This window comes from Falco biarmicus, chromosome 1 (assembly GCF_023638135.1).
Source record: "Falco biarmicus isolate bFalBia1 chromosome 1, bFalBia1.pri, whole genome shotgun sequence".
Classification (NCBI taxonomy): domain Eukaryota; kingdom Metazoa; phylum Chordata; class Aves; order Falconiformes; family Falconidae; genus Falco; species Falco biarmicus.
The window spans coordinates 12410169-12431007 of record NC_079288.1 but is presented as its reverse complement, the minus strand read 5'-3'; the positions used below and the strand labels follow the sequence as shown (position 1 = coordinate 12431007).

Sequence of the window (20839 nt, the reverse complement as noted above, 5' to 3'; positions counted from 1 at the left end):
GGCATAAAAGAAGCTAGGTAAAGAGACTATTTAAAGGCTTCTACTAAACATGATCTCCCAGAAACACTGATCAGCTCTTGTTTTTAACATCTTTCAGTGTTTATCCACTATTTTGGATCAGGCCTCAACGCAACACTACACAACTTCTTGCACCTTTTTCCCTAAAGAGTAACAAGCATGCAATAAGTTTCTCATATTTACAGATTGTGAGAAATCTGAGAAGGCTTAGACCAGAGCCCACACCTCTCAATGGAGATCTGATTTATTAACAGACTTATTTTATTGCAGCAATAGAATCTTCTCCCTGCCACCATTTCCCCTCCCCTTCCAAAAACCTCACAATGATGCTTCCAAAATTATGTATGATTTGTATTTGTCTGACACTCTGGCTTGTTGTCCAAGTACAGCAGCTCAGGAGCCCTGCCCAGCTCTGAGCACTGGGCAGCAAGTTTGCCTCCCACTATGTCTCTTCCAAACTTTCTCTGCCTCAGTTTCTCCAGTGCCCTGACCCCAGCTGGGCATTAGCTTTCTGTGATCCAAATCCATGAAGCTGTCCGTGTTAAACGCTGCCCTTGTAATCCCTCTTTGAAGAAGTCTAATGAAAAATCACATGTAGGTCCCAAAAGAACAGGATAGGAAACCCACTTAACTCCTGTCGTTGGTGCTGTCAAGCTGGAGGTCCCAAGGGGCCGAGTAATCTAAGCAAAGTGGCAAATCATGCAACCACAGAACTGAAAAAAAATCCAAAGGATCCTGACAGAACTGAACAGAGAACGTCAAATCTTTTAAACATATTGTTTCCAGTGGGCAGCACTGCTCACGTTTCTCAGGTTATATATTTTGCAGGTCTTTCTCAGCAATCACAAGGACAATAAAGTCTTCGTTTTTCATTGAAACCTTTCTCCTTTTCTGCCAATACACGTCCTAATTCAGCAAAGACCTACAGCGGTCGCGTTTACAAATACTCATGACAGTTTCTGTTCATACACAGAAATATCCTGACACAGACAGGGGGAAAGAAATTAAAATAAATGTGCTTGTTAAAGAGAAGTGGGTTTGTTTTGATTTTTCAAGAATATTATTCAAAGGTCTACTTAAGAAATTACATGGCACTTTTTGTCACTACACAAAACCAATCTTTACGTGATGCTGTGAACCACTGTAATTTAGTTTCAGAAGTCAAACTTGTGCAGTTCTGCTACACTAACTGTTTCCAAATGGAGACGGCAAAATCAGTTCAAGAGAGGCGCTAGAAATAACAGAACTGAATAAAAGGAAATGTCAACTGTATTGCAGAAGTCACAAATTACGCTGCTAGCAATTGTATTAATGGGAGAAAAAAAAAACAACTTTCCAAACAATTTTTTTTCCTAGCCTGAATGGAAGGAAAAACTCTCCATCTCCTCTCCTCTAAGCTCCCAAAATGCATTTATAATCTTGCCTTGGCAGTAAGAGAATGTAAAAAGTAACAGGACACTGCTCACCCCTCCATCAGATCCTCCCAAGGACAGTCCCCTCTCTGCTATTCTGCAGGCAAAACAATAACCTCAGATGAGAACTGAAGTCCAATTACTTTGTCCTTTAATGTCATTATTTACAACGTGTAATTCTTCAGTATTATTTGATGCATCAGATACAACCCAATTGAGTTAATAGAAGATGCCAGCTATTTGAAACTGAATCTTGCAGCCTGTCATGAAACTAAAGTATCTATGTTGCAGAACTTCTGTGCTTGTAGCCCCCTTCCATAAATCCCCAAAACACTGTCTTTCAAATACATTCTGGCCAAGTAAGATTAAACATTAAAAAAGCCCAGATCTTGATGCTTAGGGGCAGTACAAATAACTCTGTACAATGCAGAAGCGCTGTACCAAAATCAGAAGCCCAACAGAATCTGGCATCACCAAGCGGCCAGCCTGACTAGTGAACTGAGCACTTAGAGGAGCTGTGTATCGCTTTGAGCATGACACTGATATTCCTGACTTACGTGATGATTAACTGCAAAACACACTCAAAGAGGCTGATAACTTATTTTAACTGCATAATTTGACAGTGTCCCCTACTATTTGATTAAATCTCACCACTTAGTGTTCATAGAGGTCTACAGGGTCAGCACTAGCTCATAACTACCCAGAAAGAGACTCCACTGAAAGGCGGCTTATGTTGTTTTGTTCTGGTTTTAAAGGCCAAATGGAACAGAAGGACAAGTGAAAAATCCTTTAAAACTTACTTAATTCATTTACCTTTTCCCTCTGCAATGCTCGTGCCCCACAGAGCTAGGCAGACTCTGTATGAAAGAGAACTGCCTCCACTACTGCGAAGATGGAAAACAGCTTTTAAAAAAGTTTAGTGCTTTAACCAGTTTAACCCATCCTCCTTCAGCTAAGGAGCTTTGTGCTACACCTTAAACACTGGCACACTGTCATTAAAGCAAGTGCTTGTAAAAGTTAAGCATTAAAAGAAAAATTACCTACGGATTCTTTCAGCTTCTTCCCTTGTGATTACTGCATCAGTCACACCTCTTCCACACTTTCTAGGAGTGCACCCTGGAACACAGATGAAGGAAAAAAAGATGATAAGAGATCATCTTTCAAACAAGGTTCAGAACAAGTCTCTATTTCTCCTACTCCCCTTTGAAGTTCACAGCATTCAGAAGGGATACTGGCAATCTCAGAACATTTTAGATCACTTAAAATTACAAGACAATTACATCTCCATTCTGATGCGTTTTGCACTGCCATCAGAGAGAAGACAAGCCAGCCAGTGTCACTGTTGCTTCTGGACAGATTCGAGTCCCCAGGACTCATCTAAACTACATCACTTTCCCTGCCGTGGCTGGTTGGTGTAATTCAGGGGAATTACACAGCTAAGCTGACAAATTATGCCCTGCCACATCCACAATGCAATTCAACAGAACAGAGATGATTTAAAAGGAATAAATCTCAACACCCAGAGTAGCACAGCTGCTGGAGATGTGGCTGTCATGCATGACCTAGAGCTTCCAGTGCTTAGGTTAAGCAAAATGCCCAGCAATACTGTGCCTTTAAAAGCAAACTACTTTTCCTGCTGATATGAAAATCATTCTTAGAAATTAAAACTGACTTACTGATGTTCATTTGCACATCTACCACTTCAAACCAGAGAAGATGGCCTTTGTTTAGTAAGGCTGTACCAGACACATCTGTATCTCAGTGCACATGCAGCAAGAGAGAGATTCAGTGATTTCTGCCCTTCTTCCCAAATGCAGTAGTGAAAACAAAAGCTTCTGTTTATATGACAGTCTCTGAAAGGATGATGATCTTAGATGATTTCATCTTACACATCCTATTCTAGCCTTTGGGCAGGCAGGGCAAGAACTAGAAAATCTCAGTAGTGCCACATGGATCCTTCCATCTCAGGCTGACAGCTCCAAATCAGCCAAGATTTCTTGCAGCTAAACCCCCTTAACACCACGTGCCAATACACAAAGTGTTTTTATTACTGTGCAAGGAAGTCTTCAACTCAGACAGAGGTCCAGTACACACCACTCAGGTACAATACAAAACACAAGAAGAGTTCTGTCCCGAACCCAAATAGCCTCAACAGGATAAACAAACTTGATTGTCCTAGAGAGAGAAGAAGAAAAAAAAAAAAAAAGAAAAAAAAAAAAAAAGAGATGCAGAAGACAAGACACACTTGGATGCAGACTGCAGTGGACATAACACCAGAGCACCACCATGCCAATAACAGAAAAGAGAGAATGCCACTCAGACAGGTGTGAAATCACTACCTGACAAAAGAAACTGAAAAAAATGGTTAGAACGCAGGGTTCCTGAATAGGTATAGGATCTTTATGTAGTAACAATATATGCTACTTCATGTATTAACACAAAGAACTGAATTTAACCTACGTTTCAGTATTCAACCTAATTAATGCGGTTTATTAACAGAGATTTCTGTAGTCAAGCACTAAGAACCACTGTATTTGTTCACTGGAAAAACAATGGTAATATAAAAGAGCAGTGAATTTGATCGTTCCAACTGCACTGCCAGGAGAACAAAAGCAGCATCTTTCAGATTTGCTCAGCCCTCTCCTCCTGCACACAGGCGAGTCAAGAGGAAACAAATAACATTCTGTATGGGGCATCTATACAAATGCACTTTGAAGAGCAGCTTTTTATATGAGACTTTGCACAAAAGCATCTTGAAGCACACAGTTTGGACATGTATGATTAAAAAGCCTCTTAAAATTCATTGCTAAGAAATTAACATTAAATTGTAAAAATGGTAAAAAGCCTGCTTTAAGAGTTCCAGGTAAAGAATATGTGAAAGTTCTTACGAAATTAGAAGGCTGGTCCACAACAGCCTTCAGGCAAGAAGAAATAAGATCAGTTCTGAGCCACCAGAGACATTGGGATGCCACACTTGGCACTTTACTGAGGAAGACCCATATATAGATGTAAAGCCACAGAAAACTTGGGATGAGTGTATTTTCTGACACCTGCCAATACACTTACTGTTGCCAAACTGAGCTTCTCTTCAAGGATTATTTGCTCATCAGAACACAAGGGGCAGGGGAACTCATGGAAAGAAATCAATCAATTCACTCATGCAAGTCAAAAGCAACTAATGCTAACAATGACCGCAAACTGACAGAAAGAGAAATCTTGCCACAGCACGGGTGCTTTGTAGGAATTTCCACTCAATCTTACCAGACATACCCTGGCTATGCCTCGGGTGCACAGCCGAGCCCTCCAGTTACACCCGTGTTTCAAGAAGAGAGAAGCAATAAAAAGATGTGTGGGGGAATAGGCTGAGTACTGACAGCAACACAGCAAATTCCACACAGTTCCCTTGCTCGGGAAAAGAGAAGTCCCTTAGTTGACATGTTTAAATTGAAGTCAAAAGGCACCCACACCAAGCGGACTGTTTAAACACAGATCAAGGTCAGGAAACCAACTGGATGACAACCCAGATAATTCATCGTGTTTTCCGACTACCCTGCAATAATTCACTGAAGTCAGCTCAAGATTCAGATTCCAGGAAGCACACCAAATTATTTGAAGATGACTTAAGAAACTAGCAGTCTAAAATAATGCCAGAGATTACACTCATAAGCATCCATTTATCAATGCCAGCACACAACCCAGCACTGTGACATGAACAAACCACAACCGCTGCTCCCTCAACTCACTTTTCGCCTCTCAACCCTGTGAGCTAAAGAAACAAGTAGAATCAAAACATACCATTCATCAGAAACCGTAGAGCCTTGATATTAAAAAAAGCGCCAAAAACATTAGAAATTCTGGCAGCAAGCCAAAGGTGCTTTGCATATTAAAGAACAACACTCTGCAATACAGTACCAGCCCCCAAAAGGTACAGAATTCAAACCCACTAGGGCTTTACAGGCAGAAAGTTGTTCAAAGTTACAAATTCAGGGGAGGAGGGAGAAAGAGGGAGCTTCTGTGCCATGTCTCAGGCACGTTGCAAATATCCCCTCTGCAACCAGAAAGGCTAGGCACAGTTTTTGTGGAAAGTCTTGCATTTTTCAATCTCAATTCCAGGAACAAACAATCGGCAAGTCAAAACACTACAGATCTTGCAATAAAAATGCAAGCACTGGAAACGCTGTAGTCCTTTGGAGCATATGACCTAGCAGCTTTGAAAAGCAACAAGTAGCAGCCAGCAAACACTGCAAACTATTTGTCTGCCCTAACAAAAAAGCACACATTTTATGTTACTGTGCCTTAAAGGCTCCATCATACATTCAGCAGTGGCAGATTAAAATCAATTATTTGCTCTTGAATGCCAGGCTGAAGAGCATCTCATCCCTGTCAACTGGCTTCTGAGATATCTCTGACTCCAGGCTAGCAAATACTCACCCAAAGAGTGAGACAGATGGCTGAGGAAGTTACAGCTTCCAGCACCCAATTTTAAACTCAAATGCATGTAAAAAGAAACAGCCAAAGAGGAACCAGTCTGGGTTCCCAGGACTTAAAAAACCTTTCTGATTTCAGAAGACATTTGTGCTCTATTTCCAGCTGCAAACAACAGCACAGACCTTTTACAGTTTTGGAAAGGCTGGTGACGGAGAGTCCAGATTTGGCAAAACTACAGGGTTACCTAGGACAACTGTTACATGTCTAGGGCCTCTGACAAAGAGCTGGCTAAGGCAGTACTGGGAGCAGGAGGTGTTCTGAAGGCAACAGCAGAAGCTCTTCCAAACTGAGAAGAAAAACAAGAAAAAGGTAGCCCAGCATAAAGTCAGTCAGGTACCGTCAATAAGGCACAAACACTGGATGAACACTAAGGAAAAAAACAGAATAGTCTGTTTGAGAACAATTTTAGCATTATGAAATGTGTCATCTTTGTCTGAGAGACCATGGTACACGGAAGCACTGAAGTGTTAAAAGCATACTTGGAGAATCTGCACAAGAGAAATTCAGTTTAGTATTACAAAGTACCCAGTAGCTTCTACAAATTTGTGCAGAGCAGTCACAAAATCACTCACGTATCTAATAAGGCACTCTGCTTTGGATCTTTAGAGTTGTATTTTATTTTTTTTCCCCAAAGGAAGGGAGAAGCATACCCAAACATGCAAAACCACAAGTATTCCCTATGGTCCCTGCTCCTGTTCAGTACACAGAAAACAGACTGTTAACACAGGGGTCCAAATGTCTAAACTGCAGCTCTGTCTTCTACCTAAAGTGGTACTTGGCCAAGAACCATATGCTGTCAAGACGAGGACAATTCACGTGAGAAGAAAGCCCCATCACAGCGCTCCTTTAATGCAATCCATCTCAAAGCAGGACTAGAGGAAACAAAGATTTATTGGATGACGTCTCCATAACTGCACCAGCAGTCCAGGTGCTAGACCTTTTCCTCCGCTGCTCACAGACTTCTTTCCTCATCCACTGATCTAGTCTCTGGAAAAGCATCTCAAAGCTGTCTCCTGGGCAGTGATGGCGGATGCTTTGCACACTGTCACAGTAAGTCAACACACCTAAGAGACTAGCCAGGAGTTCCATCAGACGCACTAGAAGCCACAGTAGCTTTAAGTAGTTAACCATGTCTCAAGACAGCAGAAATAGCCAAGACCTGGCCACAGGGTTCAGAACACAGATGAGACCGTGCTCACAGAACACCCTATCTCCTGCAAATATAATAAGTTAGATGCTTGGCCTCTGGAAAAGAATAATAATTTTATTTCTGTATGAAGCATGTTTACTGGCAGGTAGTGCTACGGAAATAAACCCACTGCTTTGTCACACCAGCTACTGTATCACTTGAAGCAAACCAGAAGCTCAGTTGCACCAGTTCGGTTTGAAGCAGGGCCATGTGCATAAATAAAAAGCTCATCTCAGCTGCAGAAACTTTACGGCAGAGTATCAGGCACCAAGAGATGATAGGAATGTGCCTCCTTCTGACACAGAGCCAGCAGCTGCGGATGTCAAGCCAGAGAACGGAAAGCTATTGAGTGACAGAAAGCTATTTCCAAAGTGACTAAAGCTTCAGAGCTGAATCTAGTTTGGCAGAAAACCATAACCTGCATTTACTGCCTCACTGAGCTCTCAGCAGCAGGCGGTGGAGCAAGGAGCTCAGCTCTGCCGGGCCAGCAAGGCTCAGCAGCTCACCGCCACCCTCTCGTGGGCTCCGAACAGGAGACAAGAGTTAAGTGGCGGAGTTCATTACCACAGCACGGCTTCAATTAACCACTTCACAAAAGAAATGTTCGCACGTCCCCAACACCACTGATCTTTCTGAAAGCACAGTACAGGGGAACACGTGTAAGAACATCTGCTAAAACCCAAAATTAATCACATAAGAAGCAGCAGCAAGCAAACATCTAATTATAAAGCCGGAATACAACCACACAAGTGTGCTCCACCTTGTTCCTCCTGGGCTGATGCCAACCGCGTCAATCATTCCCATACAAAGCCAGGAGAGGTCACGCTTCACCCCGCAGTCAGCATTTGCACAGCTTGCTCCCCATGACACCACAAGAATAGAGAACCCATTCATTCCTTTTCCTGGGCAGAGATATCCTTGAAGTTCTTGCTTTCCTTATGATGAAAGGATAACTGATGCAGTTGCCAAGACCACAAGTCCTCAGCTCAGAAAATTCCTCTTGCAAACCAGGGAAGCGACAAATAAGGTTTTGTTGGTTTGGGGGGTTTCTTTTGATAAGCAAAAGCCATAGTAGCAGAACGCAGACAGTTTTAGCCTTAGTGCAGTCATAACTGCCAAATCTGTGGCAACACCGGCTGCAGTTTTCTCTGGCCTTGGCACTACGCTAATCAAGCCAAAAGCAATTTCTCCCTATAGTAACTATGAAAAGTTAAAACTGAACATGTGTTTTCACAAGCTCAGCCAGAAAAGGCCCCCTCCTGAGGAAGTGTTCTTGCTGGTAGCTTCCTGATAGTTTTCTTGGCCACAATAAAATTTGGGCTGAACCCTTCAAAAAAGATGCTACTGTAGCCTTTCCTCAGTGCTGCTATCTGACCACATAGAAACTTCTGCTTTGTTACAAGCCTTCTGACCAACAGCACTGGCCACCTGAAGAGGACAGGGGATACCGCCACATCTCTGGGGCACCACATCCAGGCTGCGGTTTGATGAACACTTTCTACAAGAATTGCCACTGGAAGAAAGTTAGAAATCGTAGAATCATAGAACAGCCCAGGCTGGAAGGGACCTCAAAAGATCACCTGGTCCAGTCTTTTGTGGTAAAGGGAGCCAAGATGAGAATATCTAGCACCGTGTCCAATCACATCATGAAAACCTCCAGTCATAGGGAGTCTGCTGCTGGAGGCTGTTCCAATGATTGAATGTTCCCTCTGTAAAAAAAAAATAAATCTTTTTTATATCAAGACAAAACCTTGCCCGCTGCAACTTGTACCCATTGCCCCTTGTCTTCTCCACGTGGCTCCCTGTGGAAGGGGACCTTCCATTCTCTTTGCAGCTGCCCTTTAAATACCGGGATACTGTGACATGGTCCCCCCTGAGCCTTCTCTTCTCCGGGGAAAAGAGACCCACCTCCTCTAGTCTTCCCTCATAGGGCAGGTTCTCCAGCCCGTTGATCGTCTGTTCTTCCTCAGGTCCAAGCAGCTTCTTCCTGTCTCCACACTGCCTCCAGCTTTGCATCAGCAAGTGTTTTGTCAGCCACATAATCAACCAGGTAAGACAACTGATTTGGTGAAAAGCTAACTCAAAAAGAGTATTTTTTTTTAGATGAAATAGCTCATCGGTCAACACACAGCTAGACATACAGGTAGGCTAACAAAAAGCAAGAGTAGAGCTACGTTCTGGCAGCAGTAACAGCTCAAAATATACCTCAAGATACACTTAGCAAAACTGAAAGAGATCAGCATAGTTCATCCATGAAAACTGTGTTAGACTCTCACTGCTCTTCATGAAGATGATAATCTTTCACTTCTCTCAAAGATCCAACATCAACACTCCAAAGAAATAAATACCAGGGGAAACACATACCAATTTGACTGAAAAGAGGCTCAGAAAGATGTACGACAAAGTGCTTTGCAGGCAGCATCAAAAGCTGCCGACACACATACACCCCTCAAAAGGAGCGTAGCTGAAGCTGGCATTTGTGCCATTACCACATGCTAGCGGCACAGACAATATCCTAAGTCAGTCCCGTTCCATGCCCTGTATGGTATTCACTAGCAGAAAACTCACCCGCAAGCCTATCACTGGAATCGCAGAGTATGGAAAGACACTAGAAACAGATTCAGCAAAAGGTTTATTCCATGCAGCCTAAGCAAAGCAGTTTCAGAGGAGAACTATATAGGAATGACAGAAGAACCTCTGGAAGCCACAGCTTCTGGGCTGGCCCAAGACTAAACAATACACAGGATAACCAGGCATTTGCTGGAAACACAGGAGCGCTGCAGCACATGTGGTTTAACAAACTTAGACAGCAGTCAGCCTGTTACGGTCCTCGAGACCACCTCATCCCACTTCAGCCAATCCTACCCAAATACCTTCAAATCTTTTGTGGCTGTCGTAGTCCTCCGAGCAGGGGATCTCGATGAACTTGCCCTGCAGGTTCTCGCTGTGAGGAGCCAGCACCTCCGTGACCCCATCCTCGGCGCTCAGGCAGTTCCAGCTCAGCAGGCCACCGAGGGCAGCCGAGCAGAGGAGGCACGCTGCCTTCAGCCACCGCCACCGCGGCTCCGGCTGGCCCCGGCTCTTCTTAGCACTATGGAGGGAGCACAGGGACAGTCCCACGGAGCGAACCGCGCTCGCCAGCCGGCCAGGAGCCGAAACCGGGCAGGCCGGTGAAGGGGCAGTGCCCCGGCTGGCCCCTTGCTTTGAGCACACACAAACAGACACAGGCAGCGCTTTTCCCTCCCTCACGCCTGCAGGTTACAGGCCGCCCCCACCCCCGCCCAGCAGCTCCCACAGGGGCCGCAGCCCGCTCCCCTCGGCCGCCGGGCCTGAGCACCGCCATCCCCGGAGACAGGGCCGCCTCTACCGGCGGAAGGGCCCAGCCGCTACCCACGGCCGCTAGCCCCGGGCCCGGCCGGTACCTGCCGTGGCGGCGGCCCCCGCGGTCCTGCGCCGCCGCCGTCCCGCTGCCGCTCTCGGGGCCGCGCGGGGCTGACCGCCGCTGCGGAGCCATGGCGCCTGCCGCCGCTGAGCGATGCGCTCGGCGCGCCTCTCCCGCCTGCCAGGGGAAAGCAATCGGCCGCCGAGCAGAAACGCGGCAGACAAGCAGACAGGAGAAATCCATTACAGAGGGAGAGAGAGAGAGGGGGAGAGGGAGGGGGGTCCTCACCGAGGGAGGGAGGCGGCGGCCGAGCAGCACCGAAAGGCTGGAACCAGGGTGGAGGGACATGGCTAAGCGCTTTAAGCCCGGATACAGCGGAGGCAGGCCGAAGCAATCGATGCGGACAGGGGGTGCCGCGGCCAGCCTCGAGCGCGCAGCCCGGAGCAATCAAGGCCGGAGCGGCGGCATGCGGCGGGCATGGCGGCGGGCGGGCTGCGGCGGCGGCTGGTGCACCTGGACCTGAAGGGCGCCCCGCCCCGCGCCTCCTACCTGGCGGAGGTAAGGCAAGGGGGGCGGCGGGGGCTGCCTGGTCTCCCCCGCCCCGGCCTTCCCCCAGCCTCCCCCGGCCCCTCTCTGGGCCGGCCTCTCCTGGGCCTCCCCCGGCCCGACCTCCCCCGGCCCTACCCGCTCGTCGCCCCTCAGGTGCTGCCGCTGCTGCGCGCCCTGGGCGCCACCGGGCTGCTGCTGGAGTATGAGGACACGTTCCCCTACGCGGGGCCGCTGGCGCCGCTGCGCGCCCCGCACCACTACAGGTACCGGGGGGGGGGACGGGGGCTGCGCGCCCCGCACCGCTACAGGTAACGGGGGGGGGGGGGGAGGGAGGGGGGTTGCACTGCTGGCCCAGCCCTGACTGTCACTGTCCCCTGCAGCCCCGGGGAGGTGCGGGCGGTGCTGAGCCAGGCGCGGGAGCAGGGGCTGGAGGTGGTGCCGCTGGTGCAGGCCTTCGGGCACATGGAGGTGAGCGGCGGGCGGCGTCACGCCTTCGAGGCCTGGGAGTGCTGGGCTGGGTGCACGGGGATGGCGGGCGGGGGGCTCTGGCGGGGAATCGCCGGCTCCGGTGCTCGGGTTGTCCAGCTGCCTTCAGCTGCACGCTCCGCTCCGGGCACCGCGGTGATGCTGTGCTGAGTGCTGCCTTTCTTTCGCCCTGTGAGGTGCTTTGGCCGGAGACCCCCGCAGCAGCCAGACACCCCCACGGCAGCGTGGAGCAGCAGCCGTGCCCCTCCTGCCTGTGCCAGCCCCGGGGAGAGGCCACGCGCTGTCCCCTGTGCTGGCAGAGCCAGAGCCTGGGGTTCAGCGGGACAGCTCTGAGCAGAGCCCTGGTGACGCCGGCGGAGGCTGCTGTCCCCCTCATTCCACAGCAGTTCCCCAAGCTCTCCTTTCCCTCTCCTTTCTCTTGCAGTTTGTGCTGAAGCACAAGGAGTTTGCTCATCTCCGGGAGGTGAAGGTCTTCCCCAACGCGCTCAACCCACACAAGGAGGAGTCGCGGGCGCTGGTCAAAGCCATGATTGACCAGGTCATGGCACTGCACGAAGACTTAAAGTGGTTTCACATCGGATGTGATGAGGTGGGACTTCTCCTGAGCCAGGAATTGTTCTCTTGTAATGATGGTAAGGGCTGAGGCTTCTGCATTTCAGTGCTGCCCAGGCCACGTTTGGGTAGGATTTTGGGGACAAAAAACATCAACTCAAGCCAGTGGAGAAAAGTCGTTTTGACAATAAACGATCCCAGTAGCACAGGATGTCATTTCTATGGATCTGAGTGCAATACCAAAAGTGTTGAAAGCAGTTTTTTAAAGCTAACTCAGCAAGAATCGCCTTAACTGTACTGATATTAGTTTAGCATTTTGTAACCTGTTGTGTTGGGAAAGTTAGATAGGGAGCTGCAGGCTTTTATAAAGCAAAATACTATTTTTGCAGAATAGTTTTAGATAAAATTCTTTCTAAAACAGCAACGAGTTTAAACGCATATGCAACCCAACTGGCCCAAATCCACTCTCTGCACAGGACCAGCTGTGCTGGGGCCACTCTTGGACGTGTCCCCAGGTCACTTCTAGATTCATGTATAGATGATCTCCTTCCCTAAGCTGGGAACCTCGTTCTCTCTAATTCAGGACTGTATGGGCTGCTTCACTTGAACTGAGTAAAACTGGCCAGAGCTGCTTCCAAGGACAAACCTTCCAAAGACAAATGCAGCACGCATTAATTATTCTTTAAATATTTTGGTTTCTGTAGGAAGATTCCCTTACGTGATGCATTTAGTCATGGCCACAGTCTCCTGCAGAGATAGAAGTGCTTGCAGTGTCTTCAGCTCTGAGAGGTGCTTTTAAATATGTCCATTGAGCCTGTCACATCTATGCGATAGGTTTTGAATATTGTATGATTTCATGATCCTGTGTCAACCTCCTCCCCCCTATTTCTGTACAAGAAGTCAAGATTACTTGCCTGGCATTCCAGGTCTACTACCTTGGCGAAGGAGAGGAGTCAAAGCAGTGGCTGCAGCAACGCAACAACACTCCAGAGAAGCTGTGCTTATCCCATATAAAAGCAGTAGCAAGTTGTGTGGCCTCATCTTACCCCGCTGTGACGCCTATCGTGTGGGATGATATGCTCAGAGGGATAAGTGAGGAGACATTGGCAGGTGTGTGACCAATGATGGGGTGAGTCATACTTTGTAGCATACAAAAAAGTTTACGCAACCAGCTGAAAATAATGAAAACAAAAAATCTGAGAATACTTGAGATGTGATCCATTAGACTAGAGAGCAGAGATGCTCAGTCCTTGGCTATGCCACAGACTTTCTGTGGGACTGTGGGCAAGTCTCGACACGTACAATTCAGTTTCCCATCTGGTAATACACAGTGACAAACAAAACACTCATCATGTAGTGGTTGCCATCAATTCTACTTTCTTTAGACGTTGAGAAAAAACCCAAAAATCTCTTAGCATTTTTCGTCTCGGTCAAAATTTCTGTGCCTCTCACTGCCTGCTAATGCTCTGTGTAATGTGCTGCTCTGTGCAGCACCTGGTTCCAGCGGTGCAGACTCACACGGAGAAGTGGCAACCCTGTGAGCATCTTTGACAATATATGTGATCATAGTGCACATCATGAGGAACTCTGATACAGAATTGTGGGGTAGCTCCGAGACCTGGACATCATGAGTCTTGTTTGTTGAAAAATGGGAAACCACTGCTAAAATTTGAATAGTCCTAGCATAGAGAGAGTTCCAGCACTTTCAGAGCCACCTCGCCCATCTGCTCTGAACAGATTTGGACAATACTGTAAAGGGTTGTGCAGCTCCTCCAGCAGTGACTGACCTGTTCATGGCTTTTATAGTGGGAAATCATCCAAAAAAATGCAGTTGGGACCCATGCAGTTTCCACAAGAGCAGCACAGCATCTATCTAAGTGCACTCTACTGCTACAGGCAATGACAAACAAAACAAATTAAAATGGGATGCAATTAAAATACTGAATTTCTGTACAATTTACTACAGCTTCTCTAGGGGTCAGTTGCTCATGTTTAACACTAGTCAGGGAGTTGATTATAAAGGGATTTGAAGCTAAACTTGTATCTTATTTGTACTTTAAAGGCATCTTGAAAAGCTAAATTCCGTGCAAACACAGCTCAGAGAATCTCTGACTTAAAGGGTGAATATTTCCTTTGAATTTAGCTGAAATCTTGCATGTGCAGTTTGCATCACTGACAGTTCAACCAAGCAGGTGTACCAATAGGTGCAAGGGACTAAGAATGAGATGGGCTCGGGATGGATGGGATCTCCGATGAATTGTCACTGCTGATCCCTATTTTTGGTTTCAAGATATCTAAGGACTTAGTGGCCCCTGGCATGGGGACCCACGTGCTCAAAAGTCACAGCCCAGCTGAAAATGCCCAGGATCACTTCAACTGCAAATGAAGAATTCTGGACACAAGCCATAGTTAAGGAGTTATGCAGTGTTAGTTAGAACTAACTAGTCACATGCTACTGCACCATACTATCTACTTAGTTCTCACTTTTAACTGGCTGTTTTCCATTACTTAGAATTCTTTTCCTTTCAGAGTCTGGGGTCCCACAGCTTGTGCAGCCAATGATCTGGGACTACACAGCAGACCTCGACGTGGAGGACAAAGGTTTGTACTTCTCTGCTGAGCTGCGTAGCAGCAGAGGCCTGCTACCTGTTAAAAAACATAGCCAAGCCAAAACAGTGTGATCAAAACAAAGCTGGACACCAAAAAAATCCATTTTTGTTTTTTATTGTTTTAGTAGCATAAGTATAGCCCTTGTTTGACTTCACGTAATAGCTGCTATTACTTATTTTCTTTTTCTATTCATGTTTCTCCTGTGAAGGACTTGAATTTTCTGCTGTTCAATTCTTTTCAACAAGGTTAAGGAATCACTGATGGGACATTGAGAGGTTTCTCACAAGCACCATTAAATTAGCTCTCCTTGCATTAAAACCAGTGGGAGCAGACAGCTCTGTATTGAACAGCTCTGCAAAAGAAGCTTCAAGGCTTCATACATCTATAGAAATCAAAGGATAATCTCCTAAAGGCTCCACGCAGGCATCTAACATGCATACAAATACTGCTTTGTTGAAAGAAGAATCAGTTGTCAGGTATCGTGCATGCTCGTTGCATGCCCATGGTTCTTGGCACTGAAGCAGTTTAGCAGTTCAAGGGAATGGAGTCTAGTAACTGGGCACGTGAGAACAGGAAGGCAGTCACCAAAGCGGGCTGCTCGGAGGGGTTGTCAGATCTCCCGTCCTTGTCGATGCTCAGAACTTGGCAGGACTCAGCAGCCTGTTGTAACTGGACCTGGCTTCCTCTTAATTGGAGCATTACGGTCAAGGCTGAAAATGGAGAAAAACTTGTCCTATAAGTGTTCTTTTGTGTCTTATTGCAGTACATCTCATAGAGAAGTACCGTAGGTGCGGCTTCTCCAAGGTGTGGTTTGCTAGTGCTTTTAAAGGAGCTACGGGAGTGAATCAGTCTCTAACGCTTATCGGGCACCACTTGAAAAACCATCTTCAGTGGCTGAAAGTGGCAGGCAGTAGCCCTGCTGATGTCCTTGAAGGTATCGCGCTGACCGGCTGGCAAAGGTAAGGAACATCCTTTCGTGTGGTTCCAGGGATCACATGGAAGGAAACTTCCACCCCAAAACTCCCCTAGGAGGTACGGAGAGGCTGGGGATTTACAAGGGAACTTTGCAACCCTGCAGCCCCTCCTGTTGGTTACTGCTGGGCCTCACCCACTGACTGCGAATGGTGGATTTCAGAGTTCCAGTCCACTGCTCCAGCACTGATGAGCAGGAGCAATTGTTTTGGCAGACACCACCACCAGCAGATTGGGTTTGAAGGCTTGAATGTCCTTGGTGCCACCTTGAACTGCTTATAGACAGCACAGTTAACGCATGGCGTATATCGGCACGTCTGATGTGAACCCACATAGAATGAAGTTGCATAGCAGAGAAGAACTTGTTAACGTAATGGAGGAGTAAAAGGTTTTTATGCAAGTCAGGAGGTCGGCAGGAATACCAGAGAGCTGAGTTCCAATTTCTGACCCAAATTTGGCTTGAGAAAGCAAGTTCATTTGTAGCCGTTCTTAGGAGTATAACGGGAATACTTAGTGTTCCAGAGACAGAAGGTCCCTTCTCCAAGACAGAAACTGATGTTTCCAAAGCTCTTTGGACATTAGTGATTGAAATACTAAAATTTCCCACTTGTTTAGTATGTTTGAACAGTAAAATGTCTAATTAATGAATGTTTTCTTATTTAGGTATGATCACTTCTCTGTTTTGTGCGAGCTTCTCCCTGTGGCGATTCCATCGTTGGCTGTGTGTCTGCAGGCACTAAAGAACGGTACAATGACAACTTTATTCTCTCTCAGCTTATGCCTAGCGCAAGAGTGAAGTGACCTTGCCCTGAGATTGGCACAGGTGTATTATATATTTTGAGGTGGTTTGACTGACTGATCGTGGTCTGAATTACAAGCAATAAATTACACATACTGTGTGTTTGCAGTATGGGAGCAGAGAAGCCTCTTGGCCTAAGTATTTAAAAATAGCCATAGCATACTAATCATTTATTATGTTCTAGTCTGCAAATGGTCGCAAATTTCTTCAAAAATGTAAGAAGCTGGATTGCTTTTGAAACGCCACTGGTATATGAATGTGACTGATTTAGTTTAGAACCTGTTTGCATGCAAAAGTTGTTTTAACTAATCAATTTTCTTAAAACTGATGTAGGATGTCCACTGTCTGGTAAAATACTTCCTGTGGTTCCTGGTTTCTTTACAGGCAGTTGCCAGCAGAATTTTTATTTTTGTCTTTTTGCATTTATTTTCCAAATAAAACTCCCACAACCTACTTGGTTTTTAACCAAAGCAATAAAAATACTCGGCACCCTGAATGGAAAGCTCGTAGCTAGAAAGTGCTTCACCTAGCACGAGACAGCTGTGTGCGAGACCGTGTACTCCTCCCACCCTGAGGTTTTTCCTTGTTCTATTTCCCATTTTACCTTTTAAAGAATCTTCACCCAGGGAGAGCTACTAAGCCAATGCAGAGTACTCCAGAAAAACTCTCTTTTATGAACATTTTGGTTATTTAGGCTCTTTTTACTTACTTCTACTGTCTTCTGCCAGGTGGCTATTCTGAAAAGATTAAAGAAAATGTGGAAAAGCTCCTGGGAATGTCCAACCTGGAAACTGATACTTTCATGAGGTAAAATTCCAGCTGCAGGATTCAGATGCTTCTCATTGCGTGGTAAGTTCAGAAACTAACGGATCCTTTTTTGGACAGCACAAGTCTGGGGACCTTTCCTGGGAGCAATGTCCTTACACTTGTGACACAAGTTAGTTTCTACCTCACGTCATCAGTGGATGATCTTCTTGAAAGGAACAGGTAATAAGGCTTATGTCGATTCTCTGGCTGCGTGCAGGAGTGTTGGAGCTGTGTCACCTCACAATGGGGCGTAACTCCAGCAAAGGGATGTAAACATCAAGCTCTGCATCTCAGGCATCACGTCCCTCTATAGAGACACCTGAGCAGAACATAACATTTAGACGTAAATTTAAAGTATTTCAGCAGAATTCCTAAATACTGTGTGCCACCTTATTTCAAGAATCTAGTTACTTCCCAAATTAAATCTTGCTGTTATTTAAAGTTACAATGAATTTTTTTAATGGTGTGGTTACAAAGAAAGGAGCTTGAAATGCAACTTAAATTGCAACAGATAATCAGGTATTCTCATCTGCCAGGAACAGTCTTGTACAAGCTAGTTCCAAAGATATGTAGATTTAAATTTACTTACTCTTTAAGCGTTACCTCTGCGTGTGCAGCAGTTCAGCTAGAGCCCTGTCACCTCCCTGGCAGCCCACAAACACCTGTGTCACTGCTGTTTCATGAGCTGCTCACACTAACGTCCATTTTCAGGTACGTCACAGGCTGGTTCAGCCCCTACCACAGGAAAAGGAATATTATTCATCCCATAATAATGCATCACTTTCAGCCAGATGCAGTGAGGTAACACCACTTATTTTGCATGATAGGGGGATGAAAGTGTCATATTTGGGGCCCTCAAGTACATACACTTCTGAGTACTTGCCTCTTTCTATAATTATGTCATGAGCATCACTGGAAATCAAACAATATGAAGTATTCCTAATGTGGTTTTAAACAGAAGAACATGTTTATCTTTGTCCACCTTCTGTTGAACAAATTCTTTGTATGCAGGTACAAAATCAGTCTCTGACAAGCTCTGCCTTGTGTATGGAGCTGCTGCTGTGCTGACCTGCTGCATCTGACAGCAGGCGTTAGCCTCAGCCTAGGAGCTCCCCATGGGACAGCTTCCAGGCAGGGCTTGGAATAAAACCAGCCCCTTTCCCTGCTCCCTGGCACTGTGTGCTTTTCAGAACTTGTCCTAGACGTGATACCAGTTCATGGCTAATGGCTAATTTACACAGGGTTTGCTGTGGGGAGGTGTGAATATCCAACTGCATCCGCTCTCCCTGATAAAAACTAGAATTCAGTTCCCAACAAGTCTCACAGTGGGTTTCAGTTACGCTTAAAACGTGTATCGTGTTTCTATGAGCTCACATTTCAGTGCTTTAAGAGTCACTGTGTAAGGAAAGTGCTAAGGTTAATGGTACTTAAACACGAACAGCATCAGCCTTTTCCCATCTGCACAAAATCAAGTCCTTTGAGCTCATGTAATAGATGCTTCTTTTCCTGTAAAGTCATTTTAAGGACTGTGCTCCCTCTAAAAGGCCCAGGGAGCTCGCCCTCCCCTGGGGCAGAGCTTCCCTGCAAATGTGACTGTTTCTTCCTTCTGATTTCTACTCAGTCTTCTCTCCAAGTGGAACGCTGTGGTGCAAGACCTCCAAGCAGCCATGGAGCAAGTTTTCCACAGGTGTACTATAGAGGAGTGGATGGAGGAGAACGTCCACCCCAGCCTACAGAAGCTGCAGCAAGTGGTGGATGATTTAGATAAAGCAATAAAAGCACAAAATTAGGGGCATTTCAATTAGTCTGTCTTTATATCATGGGAAAACATGGCTGGTAGAAATTGGCAACCAGTCATATAGCTGGAGCTTGTCATCGTGAGGCGAAGCACGAGCTGTGGTTAAGTGAAAGTGACCTGAAGGCATAAAGGAATTTGTGGGTGTAAAAGGCTTCAACTAGATTTTAATTTTCTTGTCTTAACACATTAGTGAGCCTTAAATCACCTGCCCTGTCAGCCAGAGTTGCTCCCCTTGCGTAACACAGTGCAGGAGTGAGTCAGCACTCAGCTGTGTTACAAGGCAGGAGAAAAACCCATTTTCTTCCAAATTCAGCATTTGTAGTAAGAGACTTCCTCACGTAACAACGACCTGGAGGAGGTTCTACAAGTCCTACTCTAGTCGGTAGTCAACATGTCCTCCCTTTGTAATTTCTGTAAAAAGATTCAGAATACGTTAAACACGCTTTAGGTCCTTCTCTTCTGTACTGTGACTCCCTCACCTTTCAGCTGCATTGAGAGACGTGTCTTCCCATTGAATCATGACAAGTCCTTCCACAGCGTACAGCGGTTGATTTGTTCCAGATACTGGGTTGGATTTTTTTTTTTTTTTTTGGTCTTTCAAATACATAAACCCATCAGTCTTAAATCCAGCTTTGATGAGCTTGAGGCCAGGAAACTGACATCCAGCTTTTTGCAGAAGTCTGAGCAAGGAACTGCTGCCTAGATGCTGACGAGGTTACAGCAGATACATGAAGGAGGACACGTACCACCACAGTACAGAGCAAGGGGAGCTCGCGAAAAGGAGGTTGTACTCAAGAGTGAAGGTGACACTTGGACCTTGTGGGAAAACTGCCTTAATGCACTTTGTACCAAAGCATTGTCTAAGCCAAGTGTGGTTTCACCCCCACAGAGAAAGACCATCCCAGTCACTTTAAGGCACCTGCTTAGCGATGTAAAACCCGAGACTGCAGCTTCATCCCAACGTGAAGCATCCCTGGAGCCCACTGACTGAGGGGAAATGCTGGTTTATGCTGCTTTCATGCTGAACTTTTAATAATGTATAGCAATGTATCTTGTGGGCTCAACTAGAGCATTAAGGTCATCACCACAGTGGAAAACAATTCAGAAATCTGATAGTTAAGTACACTACCATCAATATTCAAAGTATTCCTTACTTGTTTGCTTCATTTATTGCTTTCTTGAAAGTCTTCTTTTGGAAGCAAAGGTATTGAAGTTTTCTTGCAAAAGCCTATTATAAAGAGTACGGCTTTAGATACAGGAGGCACAAGAACTGCAGCATAAGACAAATCTTTAACTTAGTAAGAGCTACAGGAGTTAGGTCCACATGCAGATTTTTATCTATTGATATATATACATCTTAGTTACAAAAGTCACATACCTTGAACTAAACAAGTCTTAATTTATATTACTATAATAAATCCTTTGATACTCAAAATGTTTGTGGAAATTTGCTGTTTGTTTTTGGTGAGGTTTTTTTGCATGTGGCATGTTGGTTTGATTTAAAGGGAGGAAATGCAAATGCATTCACCTGTGGAGAGTTGGCTGTATCAGCTTCTTTGAAATGGAAAGCTAGACTGCTGCACAGGAGTGAAAGCAGGGTCAGGAATGCGCTAGCTATTTAGGCTTCCTCTACTCTGTCCTTCCCCCCCCCCCCCCCCGTTAACTCCTTCCACAGATCTGTGCCAAGTAGTCATTTATCCATTAATATTTTAATGAAAAACAATATAAAAGACAACAGTGACACAAAGCAAGTTATCAAAGTTAATTTTATCAATGG

General features: G+C 45.8%; 2 protein-coding genes across 6 annotated transcripts in view; one reads left to right on the top strand and one right to left on the bottom strand.

The window, feature by feature from the left end:
- OGFOD3 (2-oxoglutarate and iron dependent oxygenase domain containing 3) overlaps nucleotides 1-10666 on the bottom strand; it is a 44688-nt gene extending 34022 nt beyond the window's left edge. Inside the window, exons 1-4 of one of the 3 annotated variants that reach the window (XM_056337325.1) lie at nucleotides 10530-10666; nucleotides 9981-10198; nucleotides 2471-2546; nucleotides 1485-1527 (exon numbers count right to left, since the gene is read on the bottom strand). In XM_056337325.1, coding sequence (XP_056193300.1) covers nucleotides 1485-1527; nucleotides 2471-2546; nucleotides 9981-10198; nucleotides 10530-10621 — 429 coding nt within the window. In that variant the 5' untranslated portion in view covers nucleotides 10622-10666. The remainder of the gene's footprint in view (nucleotides 1-1484; nucleotides 1528-2470; nucleotides 2547-9980; nucleotides 10199-10529) is intronic. The other 2 variants (XM_056337334.1, XM_056337316.1) reach the window with 2 other exon arrangements.
- A 186-nt stretch (nucleotides 10667-10852) lies between these two features.
- Nucleotides 10853-20722, top strand: HEXD (hexosaminidase D). 3 transcript variants are annotated; one of them, XM_056337284.1, is made up of 12 exons: nucleotides 10857-11047; nucleotides 11192-11301; nucleotides 11419-11506; nucleotides 11949-12113; nucleotides 13003-13186; nucleotides 14606-14677; nucleotides 15450-15645; nucleotides 16322-16404; nucleotides 17186-17264; nucleotides 17343-17444; nucleotides 17976-18065; nucleotides 18886-20722. In XM_056337284.1, the coding sequence occupies exons 1-12, from the start codon at nucleotides 10967-10969 to the stop codon at nucleotides 19052-19054; spliced, it is 1419 nt and encodes a 472-aa protein (XP_056193259.1). In that variant the 5' UTR covers nucleotides 10857-10966; the 3' UTR covers nucleotides 19055-20722. The 3 variants fall into 3 exon arrangements, with proteins under 3 accessions (XP_056193277.1, XP_056193268.1, XP_056193259.1); XM_056337302.1 differs by lacking the exon at nucleotides 13003-13186 and having other exon boundaries at nucleotides 10853-11047; nucleotides 11949-12156; XM_056337293.1 differs by lacking the exon at nucleotides 17976-18065 and having other exon boundaries at nucleotides 10854-11047.
- Nucleotides 20723-20839: the final 117 nt, after the last annotated feature.